The following is a 19,844-nucleotide window of genomic DNA, read 5'->3' on the forward strand; positions in this document are numbered from 1 at the left end:
ATATATATTAATGATTAACTTATGCATAGTAAGTAATAATTAAATTGAGGAAATACAGTGAATTATAATATTTTTTTTAATTTGTTAATAGACTTATAAACTAAGCCAAAAAAAAAAAAAATGTACTATCAGCACCATAATTGTTAAATGCTTTGTATTTCATTTCAATATTTCATTGACATCTCAAATTATTTTCCGCTTCTTCTCGGCCAGTTCTGCCGATTGGTGCGTTGACGGTAAGTAAACCGGAAGTATTCCACAAATCTCCTATCATTGGTTGATTCATAAGAACTAGTGACGTCGTTAAAGTAGTTCATTTGTATCAAAATGTATATTCATACATTTTCAAGAAATTTTGCGGTATAATTTGATGCTCCGTTTTTTACCGGTTTTTTTTAAATTAGTTAAAATGTTTGATCAGAAAGTTAATGATTTAAACAAAAATTATAAAATAAATATTTTATGTTTTTTTTTGCCAGGTCGCGTGGATGCACTTCGAGCAGTCAGCCATCTTGACCGTGCACAATCACGTGATCACGCGCAATCCGCGCATCAGCGTGACGCACGACAAGCACCGCACGTGGTTCCTGCACATCTCCTCCGTGCACGAGGAGGACAAGGGACGCTACATGTGCCAGATCAACACAGCCACAGCCAAAACACAGTTTGGCTACTTGCACGTGGTTGGTGAGTTACAACTGATGCAATGGCAACCTGATAATGTTTATTTCAGCACCTTACTCCCCGCTCCGATACCAAAGTACCAAATTTGGTTTACATACAAAGGTGATTGACATAGGTTTACATGACAAAGAGTGTTATATCGTCATCACTGTTGAGTGAACAAAGAATGCAGATCATGTGGAAGTAGAAAAATTTAGAGAATGGACTATAAGGGAAAGTTCCACAACTCAACTAACCTTAAAGCGTGATGCGGCGCTGGAACTTTCTGGTGAAGCTGGTTGTCGTGTGGCGCTGGTACAGCTTGTGTCTAGGCGGACGCTGGCACAGTAAGGTTGTCAATAGTAGCACTGAACTTGGTTTATGTTAGTTGGGTACTGTTGATTTAATGTTTGGACCGGCACCCACACACGATTATTGTTGCGTGGAGCTGCGCTATAAAAATGAGAAGCAGGACGATAATAGATGGGTAGAGATTTATTTGAAGCAATGTAGGTATGTGGAGCTGTTTGGAATAACCATAATTTTTCTTTCCACTTCCATTGGTGCATAGGCCACTGCATTTATAAACCAAATGCAACGTATTTAGATAATCGGTATATGAAGGTTAGCCGATCAGTCTTACATTCAGGTCCAAGAAAATGAAATATTAAAGTTTTAGCAACCTTTAAAATCAATATTTTACGTTCACTTCGCTAGAAATCAATCCCAGAACCTCAAGAATGGCAGACAAACGCACAAACCACCAACCAATTTTTGAGAGCAACCATTGAGTCGAAAACCTTCGTCGAGGGGTTCTTGTTCAATCTCGCACAAAGAACTGTATTATAAATCTTCCCAATAATGTTTGTCGTGTTAGTTATGGTTTCTGTGTTACTTTAGTTTTAAGTCATTGTTTTTGTACACGTTTATTTATGTAAATTTTTATTTTTAAATAATAAAAAAACAGAAGCATTGAGGGGATCCTGAGAGATAGGGATGACATGTTGGCCTCTGCTCATACAATCCTCGTCCCCCCATCCTTAACCTGCATAGAGTTTGTATTCCTTAGGAATATTTATCAAAACTTTTCTCTATGCGCAGCTGACAAAGAGTCCCCCAGGACTTTATAACAGCTGCGTGTGGATGGTGGGCTTAATAATCTCCCCTCAATGTATTATTAATTAAAAAAACATTTCAAAACATAATAGGTTTTAATGCATAATAGATTAACAGTCATAATATGAACAATATTTTGAGTTTGTCTATTTTTTTGTAGACAAAGAGAGGATTCAACTCCTTAGGAAGCTGTTTATATTAACATATTACAACAAAGATGAATAGAATTTAAGAGAAGGTAATATAGAAGTCTAGGCAACTACAGGATTTATGACCTGACAATGGCTGGTTTAAGTGGCCATTTTAGACACTGTGTAACACAACAATTTGGAAAAACTCAAAATATTGTTGATAAATCCAACTGGTCCATGAAAAAGTATAGAAATTGAAAAAATAACATTTTCAGGTGTTGCCTAGTATGTCGGTGAAATAATTCAATTAGATGAATCTCACCTGCATAAATAAAAGTTTCAGCTCTTCAACTTCCCAAATATCAACAGATGAAAGACTTGAAGGAATATAGATGTTCAAATATGCGGAGAATGGTGAACGGACCGCTTAAACCAGCTATTGACACGTCATAAGCCCTGTAGATGCCTAGACTTCTATATTACCTTCTTTTAAATGTTCTTTATCTCTATTGTAATATGCAAGTCATAATATGTATTAAGGCATAATGCATTTCAAAGCAATATATATTTAAAAGTACTTTAAAGTTTCCAAAACGCTTTCATTCTTAATGTGATTTGTACATTACTTCGTCTTTTTTCGAAGTAAAGTTTGATATGACCACTGCTCCATTTTAATTTGAGAAAATAATACAATTACGCGATTTCTGCGCTTTGCATGTCTCGGTGCAGACAATGTCTGAATGTTTCCCTTGCAAATGTAAATTCACTTACAAAGTCGCAACAATAATGCGATTCCGGCGCAACTGCAATAAATAAATAAAAAAGTCTACAGGAAGCCTTATTAATTTTCTGGGGAGCAAAGCACTGTCTCCAAATATGGTAACGTGACGATAATACCAGAACGCCGAAATAAAAATTTAATTAAAACGTAGCAGCTGAATCGAAATGCATTAAATTTTTTTTTGGTTTATCAATTTAGGCTAAAAAACATACCTTTAATGCAATGAGACAGGTAATAATGGCGGCCTCCGTGGTATAATGGCTAAGGTACTTGACTCGCGCACGGAAGGTTGAGGGCTCGATTCCCGGGGAGAACGCAAAAATTGGATATGATTTTTTTCAAGCCTGGATGTTCCTCACTTTATTTAACCACTGTATTCTTAGTGAGTTGTGGTGGTGTGATTTTTTAATTTGTTTTTTTTTTGGGTAAATAACGGGTTATGGTCCCGTGGCTAGTGCCTGAACTCACGGATCAAAGGTCCAAGAATCGAATCCTATTCTACTCGAACTCTATTCTCATTTTCAGATAATAAGTTATTTGCAACTGGTAAAAAATTTGGGTAAAATATAAAAACATAAATACTTCATTCAAATCAATATAATTAAACAAATTCATAAAATCTGAGATGGCAAACAAAATAAAATACATCAACTTTACCATAAATACTAAATCCTCCAGTTCATTAGTAAGACATCATTATATTTAGATGGGACAAAAATCTGAAATTTGATTGAATTAAACACATTTGAATAATAATAGAATTTACTGTACACCAATATTCAGTTTCTTAAGAAGTAAAACGATTTGTGTATACCGTAGAAAATATATTTGAAGTTTCTGTTACCGAAAGGTTTTGTATATTATATATTACATATTTGCATGGAATGTATTTATATTTATAACTGAAGTGCCGAGCCATGAAGGTCTGGGCGAGACGTTTCAATTCGTCAATCCTTGATCAAAAGCCTTCAATAATGCAGAAATATAAACGAACAGAGTTTCCGGTAAGCCTTGCATAAGAAATTGCAATTTGAAGCGTGCCTCAATAAGGTAGTACCGATTTCAAGAAAACTTTTAAATGACGAATAGTTTGCTTCATACCTTTTTGTGTAAATGGTGATTTAAATACAATTTTGAAACTGGTAGACTGAGATAAGTACTATTAATTGATTTACAAGCCTATTCAATTATTATTTTTTTAGTTTTGGAATAAAAAGAGGAAACACGAAATCACTTTTCTTCGTAAAAACGTATTCCCGTATTTTTTCTGGTTTATGTCACTAGAGCAATGATTTTTTTACGATTTGTAGATTTTTTTTGTCTGCATTGTTATATTTTTTATTAATCGTTTTATATGGGAGTAAGGACCATCCAAAAACCTAAAAAAGCGCCCAGTTTCATCTTCCATCTTCCAATGTATGGTATAAAAATATGATCAATAATCTAAAAAAACGGAAATGATACCAGCTAAGAAATTCTGATACTCTTTATTTAAAAAAAAAACTAAATCAGTCTAATTTTGGGGTGCAAAAAACGGGACAGCGGAACGTCGATTTTGTTGATTTTAGAGGCAAAATTAGTCTGACCACGTGCACTTGTCTTTTTTGCATAGTATCAGGAAGGCATTTGCGAGAGAGTCAGGAAAACAATATTCTAATACCTTTTCATCGAAATTCACAAATTATTAAAAACCCTCACATAGACACATCCTAAACAAAATATCACTGAACATTATTTTATAACTGTACACATAATGCAATAAACAAAACTATAAGGAATTTAAAACAGAAGCAAAAAAAAAAAACAATTAAATACTGGAAAATTAATTTCAAAATAACTACGAAATGAAAGCAAAAATCAGGCATACGTCAGACAAAAACATTACACTTTAACATATTACAACAGAGATGAATAACGTTTTAGAGAAGGTAGTATAGAAGTCTTGGCATTAATTGGCAAGGGCTTATGACCTGTCAATGGCTGGTTTAAGTGGCCACTTTAAGCACTGTGTAACATTTCCCGTTTTGCCCATATTTGAACATCTACATTCCATCAATTCTTTCATCTGTTGATGTTTGTGAAGCTAAAGAGCGGAAACCTTTATTTATGCGGGTGAGATTCATCTGATTGATCTCACCCGCATAAATATTACCTTATCTAAAATGTTCCTTATATCTGTTGTAATATGTTCATATTCACAGCTCCCCCGGGAGTTGAATCCAGTCTACAAAAATTAGAACAAACTGAAAAGATTGTTGAAATTTAATTTAGTTAAATAGAAGTTTGTTGTTGTTATTTATAATATTATTTTCTAATTATGTAAAAGGCAATGTTTTTTTTTTTTTAAGAAAAAGAAATATTTGCGTTCTTATTACTTACCCAAATATTTCATTTTGAGGGCCATTTTCAACGAGTTGTAAATAACTCACAATAAGAAAATGGGAATCAAGTTGGAGTAGAGAGGGATTCGAACCAAAGACTTTTGATACATGAGTCCGAGACACTAGCCACAGGATCACAATCCGTTTGCATGTGCGTTCTAGATAGACTTAATAACCACCGAACCGATTTATGTGCGGTTTTTATCTAAATAATGGTCTTTTCCATGAGTATATTTATAAGTCTTTTAAAATTTGATCTGTTCTGTAGAAAAAAAGCTAAGAGCGTAAATTTTTTGTTAGATTTTATCATTCACCAGGGCTGCATTCGAGGAGAATGAATATACTTTAAAAAATGGTGGATGTTACTTTTGAAAAGAGTTTATATTTTAATGTTTCCAAACAACATTCGTTATTTTTGGCTCCCAATCAGAAACGTTCCTTAAATTTGTCGTAATTTCTACCCATTTGTTTCTTTTCGCTGGATTTTTAGTAAAACTAAAATAACTTAAAACATATTTTTTTAAATTGTCTTCCTGCATAAAGTGCACTTCTGTTGGTAAAAAGAGCAGAGTTTGACGTTTTCAAAAAGAATGAGGAACACATACTTATTATTTCATCACCTATGAAATGATTTAAACATATAATAAATCTAACATAACAAATTGGTAAATTATCCCAAGTTAATTATACGATAGAAACACCGTGGTATTCAGTTTAAACACTCCCCTTATAAATTCTTGGTTTATGACATTTGAGGTAACAAGATCGCAAATCTAAAGAAGAATAACGTTGGCAGATATAAATTAAGCACGTGGTACCCTATCAAACCCGCCCCCGTCATTTCCTCCCCCAGCCCCAGCCTTCGCCGCAACTCAGTAGACGCTCTTTTTAATTTTTAATATCGACGGAAGTTCGCGAATTGCAGAAACTAATACAGAATCTTAATTAAATGCCGCAAATGGCGATGTAACTTCGCCAGAAATATAATTTGAAATTCCTTTTGAACGTCTGTATTGTGTAACGCGGAAAGGGAGATCCCAGATTTGCACAAAGGTATAGCAGGAAAAGTATAACAATGTTATTATTGTACAAGTTAAATATTTAACCAGTTGTAATATGAACGAGCCTTTTTTTATTTAATAACCGCATTACCAACTTAGTTTTATGGAAATCTTTGATGTATATTGCACATAATATAAATTTAATCATTAAATAGTATAATGCTCATTGTGCCAGTCATAAGAAAAAAATATCATGCAAATTTTTATAATTTAATATTAGTAAATAATTGTGTATAACCACTTACCGACTTTTTTATGTTTACCAGTTTCAAGACGTATCAGTCTCTTCGTCAGGAAACAAATTATACTCACATGCAAATCCTACTATATCTTCACCATACTTGTAGTTGCACAAAAATATAAAACCAACGTGCTGATAGGACACATGCTGTTAATAGCTAACACTAAAGTGCACATATTTTGATTATTTTTCAAAATTATATACGATGTTCCATTGTAATTGTCACCTAGTAAATTCATGGTACTTTCTTTCTCCCCTCCTCTTTTTCCCACTATTACTCCCACAACATTAAAAAATATATGTAATCAGTCCACTTAATGTTAGTTACTAACAGCATACGTCAAATTAGCAAATTGTTTTTGTGTAACTATGGAGAAGGTGTATAGTGGAATCAGCATGTTAGTATTATTTAGTACCCTGATAAAGAGACTTGTACGTTGACAAATAAAAGTCGATTTATTTATAAACATCAAATCAAAGGTTTTACCACAAACTTAATGCTCTCAATATTCATTTTATGGCAGAAAGCAAACAAGGGTAATACTATTATGAACGTAAAGCAAACTTTTATATACTACTTTTTAACAAGTCCTAACACTTCAGTTAGTCATGGTTAGACTGCAAGAATCAGGAAACTCCTTGTTTTTCCAACTCTCGCCTGAAACTTACAGATCCTGCATTTCAGGAGAGAATTGAAAAAAGGATCCTTACCCTCCCGAAACATTTCTGTTGCACTACAGTATCTGGAAAGCTTGAAGAGCCGTCGAAATGCGTTGCTTGATGTCGTTTTCATTTTTGACATTTTTGACATTGTGAATTTTATTAAAAACTCACTGGTGTAGACAAATCTGCAGTAAATTTTAAATATAAGCCTCTTACCAGTGTATCCTTATCCGAAAAAATAGAATTTGAAATAGAACCCAAACAAAATAATTGTTTAGAACTTTTTTATAACGTTGGATTATTGCCACATTTAATTGTTTTCAACCTAAAAAAATAAAAATAATTAATATCACAGTCAAGTAAAATGTAATATTTATGAGTCTAAGGGGTTATTTCATCATCTCCTTGTAAATCCTGATTAACACAATGTAATTTAAAATGTAAGATTAACCCAATGTAATTTAAATTATATTTGCAACCAACCGATTTCAACCAATCGAGACATTTGTCTGGCAGCATATCCGCGGAAAGCCTAAGAATAAAAAATATTTTTAAATTTGCAATTTTGAATTCCCGCAAAAACGGTTATTGCATTGCCCACGCCCCTAATACATCATGATTCATGTTAATTTTGAACTTTGTTCCTAACAATTTCAATTTTTATAGAACATCATCATGAATCTTGACGACACAATAATCACTGCAAAACATGTCGCGTTTGTTTAGTGACTTATATTTATGTTGTATCGCAACTCAACGCAAGGTTTTTGGCTTCAAAGAGTTAGAAATACCTTTTTTGTTGTAATATAAATGTAATTTTATGAATTTAAATATGAAAACGTCTTATTAAAAAAACAACGAATTATTCTATATCCATTTCATGAATTTTTTTTCGGTATTCGTGGTATTTGATATTTCCCAATTCTAGTGATATTGAATAAAAGCCCGGAAATTCGCATTTTGTATCCAAAATGCCGTAAAAAGCAGCTAAAAGCAGTTTACTTGATAGTAAACTTACATTTAACAAACATATAGAAAATACTGTAGAAAAAGCTTATAAAATGTTAGGGTTTGTCATACGATCAACCAAACCTTTCACAAGAACTGACGCATTAAGAAAACTTTTTTTTTCATATGTACGTAGTGTCCTCGAGTTTAGTCGCCGATTTGGAATCCCCAATATAATACGTACAAAAATCGTATTGAACATATTCAAAATTATTTTCTTAGACAATTAGATTTCAGAAATAATGTTTCATTCTCAAGTAGGACTGAGTAAGCTAATTTTCACAAGGTTCAAAATCTCGCAACTCGGCGTACCATGTTGGATATGAGCTTTCTATACAAAATTGTTAATAACGTAATTGATAGCCCAGAAATTGTTAGAGGCATTTCATATCGAGTCCCTGTCCGTAGAACTCGTCAATCTGTACTCTTCTACATTCCTAACTCAATGACTATTTTTTTTTAAATATCACTCTACAAAAAATACAGATTACCTATAATGACAGTTTTAGTGACATCGACATACTACATTGTAAATACCATATTTTTATCAGATCAGTTAAAGACATTTTAAATTTATCTCCTGCTTGACTTTTAACTTTTAATTTGATTCTTAACTTTGTCTTTCAATTTTAACTTTTTAATTTTAATACTTAATTTTAACTTTTAATTTAAACTTTTAACTTAATTTTAATTTAAACTTTTCATTTTAATTTTAATCATTTGATTTCAACTCTTAATTTATACTTACCTACATCTACTACCTGCATCGAATAATTTATTGTTAGTTGTGATTTTTTTAACAATTAAATTGAAATGTTCATGGAAGCAGAGAGAGGGGGAGGAAAGTAGAGTAGCTTTACAATGTCTTTTCCTTTTTATGAACTTTTTATGTAATATTTTTATTTTTACTTTTTTAGAATTAAATTATTTTTCCCCTCTCCTCCTGCATTCATAATAAATTAGTGTGAAATCTGTAATTGGTCTTACTTTTTAAAATTGTTTTTTTGTACCTTGTTTTATATAAAGACTGTATGATTTCATTAATAAATAAAAATTAAAAAAAGGAATAAATAAATAAAACAATTGCTGATACAGTATAATTTACATTCAGGAACAAACAAAATTCAACCATAGACATAAACTGGATAATATTATAAAAATGCTATTTTAGGCAACACTATTGAATGTCTAACATAAATATTTTTTTCGAGAAGTCCTTTAAAAATGCCTTCGACAGACTAATTTGAATGATTTATTTGTTTCAGTGCCACCGAACATCGATGACTCGTTGAGTTCCAGTGACGTCATCGTGAGGGAAGGAGCTAACGTCACCCTCACGTGTAGGGCGAATGGATCCCCTAAACCGACTGTCAAATGGAAGAGGGATGATAATGCTAAGATTTCAATTAATAAGGGATATTCAGGTAAAAATAAACCTTATTTCATTTATTGTAATTAAGCTGTGAAAATATTTAAAACAAACAATTTTTCAAATACACGTACCTACATGTAGTTTAGTTTTTGACAAAAACGTGTTGTCGGCATTAACATTTGCTTGCGTTTTTAATTAGTGGGTCAATGCGTTGCATTACTTCGCTTGAAATTGTCATTTCAAATATATATACCATTTGCATACATCAGAACCTCCTTTTTTACGGTGAATTCATTCTACGTACCTTATAAAAAAAAACAAATACAAAAGTATGCTTAAAAATGTGAGGTTTTACTTGTGTAAAATTTCGGGATTAAAAAAAATAAATTGTTTAAATATTTTAAACAGTGTCTTTAATCTAGTACCTAATTATCATGCAGGTTGTCATGTAATAATTATAATAAATCAGTCGAGATTCTATTTCAAGTTGCATTTTGTGTTTGTGGAGGTATGAAGTGAGGGGTGAGGGGGGTTTGATCATTTTTAGTTGCTTTTAATAATAAAAAAATTAAACAATTTTAGTGGCAATTTTCAATGCGTTGTAAATAACTCACCGTAAGAAAATTGGAATCAAGTCGAGGTAGAGCATCAGACAGGTTATACCCTTATTACATATACCTTGGTGATAGAACATGTGTCGCTCCGAAACCGGTTGGTTATTAAATAAACAATAAGTGATTTACAAAGTTTTTATTTTAATTTTAATTTGAATTATTTTTGTTTACAGTTTTAGAATGGGACGGAGAAAGCTTGGAGATGGCCAGAATCTCAAGATTAGACATGGGCGCCTACCTCTGTATCGCCAGTAATGGAGTTCCTCCTACTGTCTCTAAGAGGATTAAAGTTAGCGTCGACTGTGAGTACTTACCTGATTCAGAAAAAAACTTTAGTACGTTTAAACCCAATGCCTTTTTAACACCACGGCAAAAGTCCACTCTGTCCGATATAATATAAGGTTGAATGACTTTTATCGTATTATAATTATTTTATTGAATAATTGCCAAGATATATCACGAACCAGTTCAATAAAGCCGACAAATCTCCAACTGATTTCGTTAAGAAAGGTTTACACCCGTAGTAGTAGTAGAAATTAATTTTTTTAAATTTCCCTCACCATAATTATACCGGGCCGGATGGATTTATTTATTTATTTATTTACAGTCTTTATCAAAATACAATTTTACGTTCACTTTGCCCAGCTAACAAGGGTACACACCCCGTTCCAAGCTAGGCAATTACATTTTAATATATTATAATAGTTAACAAATTAAAAGAGAGCACAGACAAATAAAATATAAACTTATTCGTATACACATTTTGATACATATACATACACACATACACATTTATACACATATATATATATACACACACATATATACACACACACATACATACATTCATAAAAACATAGACAATTTATTTATGCGAAACTTCATGGTTGCCATCTATAAATACATTTTTGAAATTATTCCTTATTTTTATATTTTATTTTCGACATCCAGTAAGAATTTCCAATTCGTGGCATGCACCAACTTTTCTGATTGGCATAATACATGTGAAATGGGCCTTTGTAAGGTACTTAACTAAATAAGGCCTGTGCGATAGATTTTCTACTGCGGAATTTAAATAGACTTATGAACCATTTTGATGAACAATATATGCAAATGTATCATACGTAGAAATGATGACCAAATTTACCAATTTATTCAAAAAAATTGTTTGTTAAAAACAAAAAAAAACATGTTTCGTTTTTCTCATTTAAAAATTCATGTGCGTAAATAAAAATTGTGATAGTAATACACGTCTTTCACACAATATTTTCAGTTATTTAATATGCCGTGTGTTTGTCTTTCTTTACGATCATTTGATGTACTGTAGCACTCTCCATCTGGGCCAATGATGGAAGCTTCAATGTTGTCCAAAATTTTGATAAGGATGACGTATGAACAACACACGGTACTAGACAGCAAAAATTAAATTACTTTTTCCTCCATACTGTTGAATGCGGTACCTGTTTATCCTACTCTTGTAATTATCGTAAAAAATGCAAAAATTTTACTGTTTTTATCTCCGTTTTCTTCAGTTCCTCCAATGCTGTGGATTCCTCACCAACTGGTAGGGGCCCCTCTCAACTACAACGTGACCTTAGAGTGCTTTACTGAGGCTCACCCAACATCCCTTAACTACTGGACTAGGGAAGATGGTCACATGATCCACGAGACGAGGAAATATCACATGGAGAACATAGTCAACTCACCGTCTTACAAAACGCATATGAAGTTGACGATTGGAAGCATACAGAACTCGGACTATGGAACTTATAAGTGTGTGGCCAAGAATCCGAGAGGAGAGTCAGATGGCACAATTCGGTTGTACAGTAAGTTCATTTATTAATTTTATTGTACTAATTTGACATTTTATTAATAATAAAATAAATGTTATTTACGTATGTTTAGTCCATTTGTTATGCCTTTAAATTTATTTATAGTGTCCGTCTATTATTCATTCGTTAATAACCTTTTTTTATTCCTTTTTATTTAGTTTCAGTCTCAATTTGAAAGTTTTATTCAATAAATATATTTATTTCTTATTTTTATGTATTCAAACAAATACATTTATATTACAAATAATATTATCGTATCCTTAACTATAAGTTGGGATACAATAAGACAGAGAGAAGACGCATACACATTATTAAACAATAGCAAAAACATTTTATTTACATCAACTTATATTTCAATAAACATCTAGACAGCACGCTTTTAAAAGTATTTGAATATACGCAATATCTTGCAGCAGTTTCCTGCAATGGTCTCTTCCCTTAGATAAAATCCAAACTTGTACACTTCTCCTGAAAATGGTTTTCGTTTTGGAGAATTTAATATGTTCATCCAAGACATTAAATACTCTTGCTGCCACAAAAGAGAAATTTCTCTGAGCAAAAGTCGTATGTGTTTTTGGTATTTGTCCTCTTCAGCCTTCTGTCCTCCACTGCAGGATAAAAGCCTTTTCCATAGCCTTCCATTTGTTTTGGTTAGAATGCCATAATTCAAAAAGAAAAATACAAGAAAAGGTAAGATTACTCTGTTCTCATGTGTTGTGTTGAGATCTGGTCTGTCGTGATGGCGAATAACGGCATGAATACATTGTTGTGTCGCGTTGTGGAGTGGTAAGGTTTTAAGGGCTTTTCTGACGTTTTTATTGACTATCGTGTTTGCTCAGCTTGCGTAGCTGTGAACAGTGAATTAATGATTAGACGTTTCTAAAAGAACATAGGTGTGGTGTGTTGTGACGCGTCATCACTCATCACTATAGCGCTGACTTAAAAATCGTTGGATCGGGACTGTATCGTGTTGCGTTACGACAAAACACGCTAGAGCAGTGTAATTCTAACCATATGAATAACACAAGTGTGGTACGCGCTAGATAAAATAGGATTTTCGCAGTAGAGCAAACAGTGAAAAAACACATCAAAGAAAAATGAAGACAGCTTAATAAACTAAGAGGAAAGCTGAGAAATGAGGGCATTGGAAGCAAAAATAGCAAACTCCCGTTTTGGTGTTTTCGAGAAAAATAACAAAAACTGCTACACTAATGCTAAAGAGAGTCTTCATGTTAGAAATTTTATGTTCGCTGAACTTAAACTTTAAGACACTTTAACACTTTTTTCAAACCACCAGAAGTACGATTATAAACTACATTTGAAACTCAACTCATGATTTTTATAAAAATAATGTTGCTAAACTATAGAATGACATTATAACCAAACAAATTATTTTTTTGCAGGTTGCTATCTTAGCTTCCAATGCCCTCAAATATCTCCTACGAAAGATACTAATTATATGCATTCAAAGTCTTTTATTTTTCTTTTTTTAAATTTTTAATTCCTTATGTTTTTATTTTTGAAATTATACCGATAAAACTTAAATAACATTTCTTATTTTTATTTTATTATATTGAAATAAACGGCACTAAGTGCCTTTTACATCAATTGAATATACAATACAAAGCATACATGCAAATGAAATCATAAGTAAATAAAGTATTTTAAACAAATTATTACGAACCATTTATTTACAAATTAGGAAATAAAAAAAAATCAAAATGTACAATAATAAATTATACGGTTAATCTAAAAATTTAATACTAACACCTCATTTATAACTAATAAATCTTATGAACAATATTGGTGCCTAGAATAATGAGGAGCCCAGATTGAAGAGGAGTACTCTAAAATGTAATCTTTATGATAGTTTACAATTATTATTATAATTGCCAAGATATATCACGAACCAGTTCAATAAAGCCGACAAATCTCCAACTGATTTCGTTAAGAAAGGTTTACACCCGTAGTAGTAGTAGAAATTTTTTTTTTTAAATTTCCCTCACCATAATTTTACCGGGCCGGATGGATTTATTTATTTATTTATTTACAGTCTTTATCAAAATACAATTTTATGTTCACTTTGCCCATGCAAATGAAATCATTAGTAAAATAAAGTATTTTAAACAAATTATTACAAACCATTTATTTACAAATTAGGAAATAAAAAAAATTCTAAATGTACAATAATAAATTATACGAGTAATCTAAAAATTTAATACTAACACCTCATTTATAACTAATAAATCTTATGAACAATATTGGTGCCTAGAATAATGAGGAGCCCAGATTGAAGAGGAGTACTCTAAAATGTAATCTTTATGATAGTTTACAATTATTATTATTAAATTATTGCACTTGACCTGTCTATGGACTAGAAGAAACACGCTAAAAAAAATCATGAAGAAGTCTAGTTGTTTTTTCAATTTTTTTAATAGACTACCAAACCAAGTTTATTAAAAAAACATATATTTTCATGCACCGCATTACCAGCGCTATATTTTTTTCAGTTTAGTTATTTTGAAATTATTTTCCCTGAGACGTTAAAAGATCTCTTCGGTGAGTTCAATTGATTGGTGGGTTGGCTTCCCGTAAACCGGAAACCTATAAAAAACACTATCATTGGTTGATTCAGAAGAACTAGTGATGTCTATCGATGTTGTTTGTTTGAATTTAAATCATTTAAATTAACTTTTTCAAATAAGTTTTTGAGAAACTCATCGCCGTACAATTCAATTTGAAAATTTTTACCGCCTGAAATAAATAGAAATAATTAATAAATATTTATGTCAATGTGTCAGAAACTTATTTCCGTGATTAAATAAAGTAAAACATGTACCTTTAGTAATTTTTGTGGAACTTAATAATTACTGTGGAATCTTCAAGATTTCTAATAATTACTGCCGGTTAATGTGTATACATTTGGATATAATTTATCAATTATTTAATATGCGGTAGGTAGCTTTACCTTTTGAAAAATACCTATAATAGAATAAAGGTTCTTTTGTTATGTAAACCTGTGATTGGGCAGTATGAATAAATAAGTACCCTCTTTATTATCATGATTGGTTATTATTCTGAGTTATGGCAACGAAATGCTATTTTCATTGTTAAAAAATATATAACGGTTGGTTTATGGGTATTTGATGGGATTCGACGCGGACCACAAGCAATGGGTTTTATGGTTTACCATTTTATTGTTAGGTCTTTATACAATATCATTGCTCTATCAGAAAATTTGATCTTATTCGACATTATGATGGGATAAAAATGACTAGTTCAATTACCTGTAATATTTTAAGCGCTTCATAAGTCATGAACATTCATTTTTATATTAAATCAATTTATTAATATATTGCTTCAATTCACATGTATTTATATTAAAATAAAAAATCTATCTCATTAAAAATAATGCATTGACCTTACTATAAAATATATTGACGTGGGTAGACATACTATTTTTTTATGTTGTTTTCATGAGGAAGTTCACCCTTAAAAGAAATTGGATATAAAAAAAAATTCCTAGGCGCAGTAAAAATTAGAGCATTAAATTTGACAATGTTTTGAGTATCTCCAAATGTCTGCTGACTGGCTGGATTCTCTCCATACTGGATTCTCTCCACTTCACAAAAGTCGACAGATGGAAGAATTGAGGAAATGTGGATGTTCAAACATAGGCAGACTGGTGAATGTTAAACCGTGGGTAAAGTGACCACTTAAACCAGCCAATGACAGGTCATCAGCCTTGTAAATGCCTAAACTCCCATGTTCCCCTTTCAAAATGTTTTCCCTCTGTGTTGCAACATATTTAAATTAAAGAATTAAATTGTACGCCAAATTTCTTGAAAATGAATGAATAAAATAATGAAAAATATTTTGATTAAAACGAACTACTTTGAACGACGTCACTAGTTTATATAAATCAACCGATAATAAGAGAGCTAAGAAATATTTCCAGTTTTCGGTTAGTCAACGGACCAATTGGCAGAACTGAAAGAGAACTCGAGGCGGTGACGTCTGTGACACACGGAGTAATTTCAGAAATATAAAACTTTATAAAATCATAGCGCTGATAATACGATGCATAAAAATTTTAAAAAATATATTTTTATTTAGTTTAATAGTCTTTAAACAAATAATATAAAAAAATTAAAAAACCACCGAACTTCCCCATTGTATGAAGTTAAATATCACTTAAATGTGTGGTTACTGTCACGTGAGTATACGTAGAATTAAATATATTACACTGGTTTTTTTTTTAAATGGCGAAGTCGTATTTTATGCCATATGCCTAAATTATACGATTACTTTTATAAATTATGGAATAGAGAATTTTAAACTGGATTTAAGTCCGTTAAAGTATAAGTTAACCTATATTAATTTTTGGTCTTTTTGCAATGCAGAGTTTCGTAATGCGTGTTTCGTTTCATACAAGCTGAACGCTAGAAACTCACTTTAAAATTGAACCATAACATCATGGATATATTCCTAGATAATTAAATCTAATGCATGCTTAATTAACTTTTAAAATACTGTGGTAAATAATCCTTTTGCGCGCGGTGATGTAACATCGTGTTACCACTAGTAAAAGATGAAATATTCTAAAGTTCAGACATTTGAAAAAAAAATAACATGGAGACATACGGTTTAATAATTCTTTTTCCATATTTTTTGCGAATAAACATATAATTAAGCTATGTTATAGCAAAACAAATTTAAATTATTTAAAGCCACTTATTTTACGCGCGTGCGTTCCCCATAACTGTCATCAACCGACTGAAGACTTTATATGTTTTAGACAACACCCGCCGCAGAACAGCGTCTCTGTCTTCATTATTATGATTTCTATCTTCGCGCATGTTCTCTCTTGTATAAGGTATCTATATAGATGTGTTGCTGAATTAGCGGACATTCATTCTTCGATTTAAGGATAAATATTTTTTGTTTTAACATTCAGCACAGTTGTGTAAATTTTACTTTCCAAATCTGGTATGAAAATGTCCATTTTATGACTACAAAAAATACACATTCATCATTTAAAAAAATAATAGAGATATATCGAGTCTTGTGTCCAATGTCGACTGGTGTGACATCACAGCCACACAAGAGTTAAGATGACTAATACAAGCGTTAACTAATGGGTACATCTGAAAGTATAAATATTTTTTTTTATTACACATTGCTTTTATACTCTCACTGTTGCTCTACGATCAAGATAAATTTGGTTATTTTATGGTCAGTTGCAGCGAAACAACTTGTGTAAAGAATGAATTTATGGAATTTTGACTTACCCGAAAGTTTTGTTGTATAGAAACGGGCGTGTATAAATGAAAGATTTTACTGAAATATTGATGTTGAGTTTATTATTAACTTTATTGACTATCGCAAAGAAAAAGTACAATCACACGAATGCCAAGAATACTGGCACAACCTAACCGTGATATCGTTATATGTTTAAAGTTGTTAACATTGTCGTGTCGAAACAACCGAAATCAACGCCGAGCAAAGATAGTCTGAATTCAGTTTTTCAGTTGTTGGCGACATGTCGCGTTTCTTCGTTGGCAGGCCTGGCACCTGGAGCTCAATCACAGATGGCTATCGACATGCTAAAAAACGTGCTAAGTATTTGAGCAATCACCACGAACAATCATGAACACGCTGAAGTTATCGCGGTCGCGTTGCAAAACGAAATTCAACTTCGGTCAGTTCAAGAGGATTGGTTGAATCTCGCACACGCCTTCTTTCAATTTTTCTCGAGTGCCGTATTGCATTTAGCCGGCGGTCGGCAAGCCAAATGTTAAGAAAAGCAGTCGCCATAGTAATTGTTTGTAACTTGAAAACGAAATAACAAACCGGCACGAGATTACACGCGTGTTGACTTTTTTGATTTGACGTTTGACCACGGACTACGGATACGGAACTTATCTATGGCGTTTTGCAATGCGACCGCTTTAACTTCAGCGTGTTCATGATTGTTCGTGGTGATCGCTCAAATACTTAGCACGTTTTTTAGCATGTCGATAGTTATCTGTGATTGAGCTCCTGGTGTTGAAAGTGCCCAAACTAAGTATACGATTTTGAGGAATTTTTTTCAACGCGGATGTGTCGATCATAGCGCAGTGCATAAAAGAGTCTTGAATAAATTAAAACTTATAAATCTGATATGGTATGTTTCAAAAAAGTACTTTTACATAGATTTGGATTTCTTGAGAAAGTAATATTTTAATTTCAGTAAACTATCATACAATAATAAAAACAACAAATAAAATACTAGTTTTTATCACGAAGCAGGATAGAATACTTCGCATGAGTAGGTTTCGAGACCTTAAAGATTTTTTTTTCGTCTAGTTAGTATGAATCAAAACACTATGCAACGTTACAGCACCGTTTGTAAAGGAAATTTTTAGCACAGTCTTTTAAGAGTTAAATTAATAACGTAAGTAGATGGATTTATCATTATTTATTTTGCAGCATCTTCCCCGCCTACTACGAGCCCCGGCCCGCCCACTGCCCCCCCGCCTTCCCCGTCCGCCCCTGAAGAGTTCGACAACTCTATCTACGGAGGTAAACACAGGGACATCCCAGCGACAGACAAAGGTAAGAACATAACAGTTAAAATATTTCATTAGTTCTTTTTCAATTTGTGTAGTAGGTATTACTGTCAAATTTCCACACCCGTTTCTTGATAAAAAAATGTTTTTTTAAATTAATAAAAATTATATTCGTTTAGACAATCTAGGAAGACTAGAAATGAGTGAAGCCCATAACCAAAAATTCCCCATAATAAATGACCAATTAAATTAAATTTCTAGACCTTTTTTAAAAAGATTCCCGTTATGATTCGTATTATCATCTTTCTCTCTCCTTCTTTCAAGTAATTCTAAGTTAGTGCAAGTCCTGATAATGAAAAAGTAACCTCAAAATCGGCCGACGTCTAAAGTTTAAAGTGGTTTATACAAATTTATAAATAAATAAGTGAAAAATGATTTTGATGTTAAAATATAGAATCAATCCTTTAACAACGATCTTAGTAAGCGCTGAAAATATTTTTACTGTTTATTAACAGAATGTATTTTTTACTATTATAAAATTACTGATTCTGTATTGCAACCAAACAAAATTATTATTCTTGGTTCTATTTTCTCTTTTTTTAAGGCATTTTAGAATTTGAGGCTTATGCGTTTACGTTTCGAAAATATTTTGTTTTTGAATTAACAGAATGCAATTTCTAGTTTTTGTTAACTACTATAAGCCAGTTGAACAAACGTTTTTTCGTATATAAGAACACACGTTATTTATTTTAAACTTTTTTGAGCTGTTTATAAATTCGGAATAAGGGTGAATTTTTTCCTTTTATCTCCTCGTGTGGTTTGCCAAGAGTTCTCATCGTGCTTAGATAAAAAAATGTGCAAAAATCACTGCTCTCGTGCCATAATCCAGGGAAAAACACGGGAATATCTGTAAATGAAGAATCGTCAGACTGCGATTTACCCTGAGCCTTTAAAAATGTTGACACTCAACTTATGCTCAATGTGAATTCAGTCATTTTGTAACCGCCAGTCGGGTTTTGACGTGACCTTGACATTTAATTCGAAACTAGAAGAAAATAAAAATAAAATGTGTCGTGAAAGCGTGTAAAAACTGTCCGGATAAAAGAAAAATACTTTTCATCGATAAGTACTTGTTTATGATTGATTTTCAAAACTAAAATTATTAATATTCAAATATTTCATTTAGTCAGGTGCCTAGTTACTTGTTTAAAGTTGAATTCCAAAACATGTAATAATTCATATTCAAATAAAAAAATCTTTTTATAATTATCAAACTCTACGCTTTTTACCAACAGTGGTGCATTTTGTGTAAGAATCCGTTTTTCAAAAATGTATCAAATGTCAGTTTAAATTATTAAAAAAATACAAAAATCCATTAAAAATGAGTTAATACGTAGAAATTAAGAAATCGTAAGGAAATCAATCAATTC

General features: G+C 31.9%; 1 protein-coding gene across 1 annotated transcript; it reads left to right on the forward strand.

Annotated features, from left to right (window-relative positions):
- Positions 1 to 479: 479 nt before the first annotated feature.
- On the forward strand, positions 480 to 18,460 carry LOC148270672 (lachesin-like; the record flags this gene model as incomplete). The annotated part of the gene is made up of 5 exons (XM_088242304.1): positions 480 to 687; positions 9,311 to 9,469; positions 10,205 to 10,333; positions 11,564 to 11,857; positions 18,335 to 18,460. Coding segments are annotated over 5 exons (916 nt in total), but the record flags the coding sequence as incomplete, so codon positions are not given.
- Positions 18,461 to 19,844: the final 1,384 nt, after the last annotated feature.

Source organism: Micrasema longulum, unplaced genomic scaffold (genome assembly GCF_059751315.1).
Source record: "Micrasema longulum isolate JH-2025_06_02 unplaced genomic scaffold, ASM5975131v1 h1tg003606l, whole genome shotgun sequence".
NCBI classification, from domain to species: domain Eukaryota; kingdom Metazoa; phylum Arthropoda; class Insecta; order Trichoptera; family Brachycentridae; genus Micrasema; species Micrasema longulum.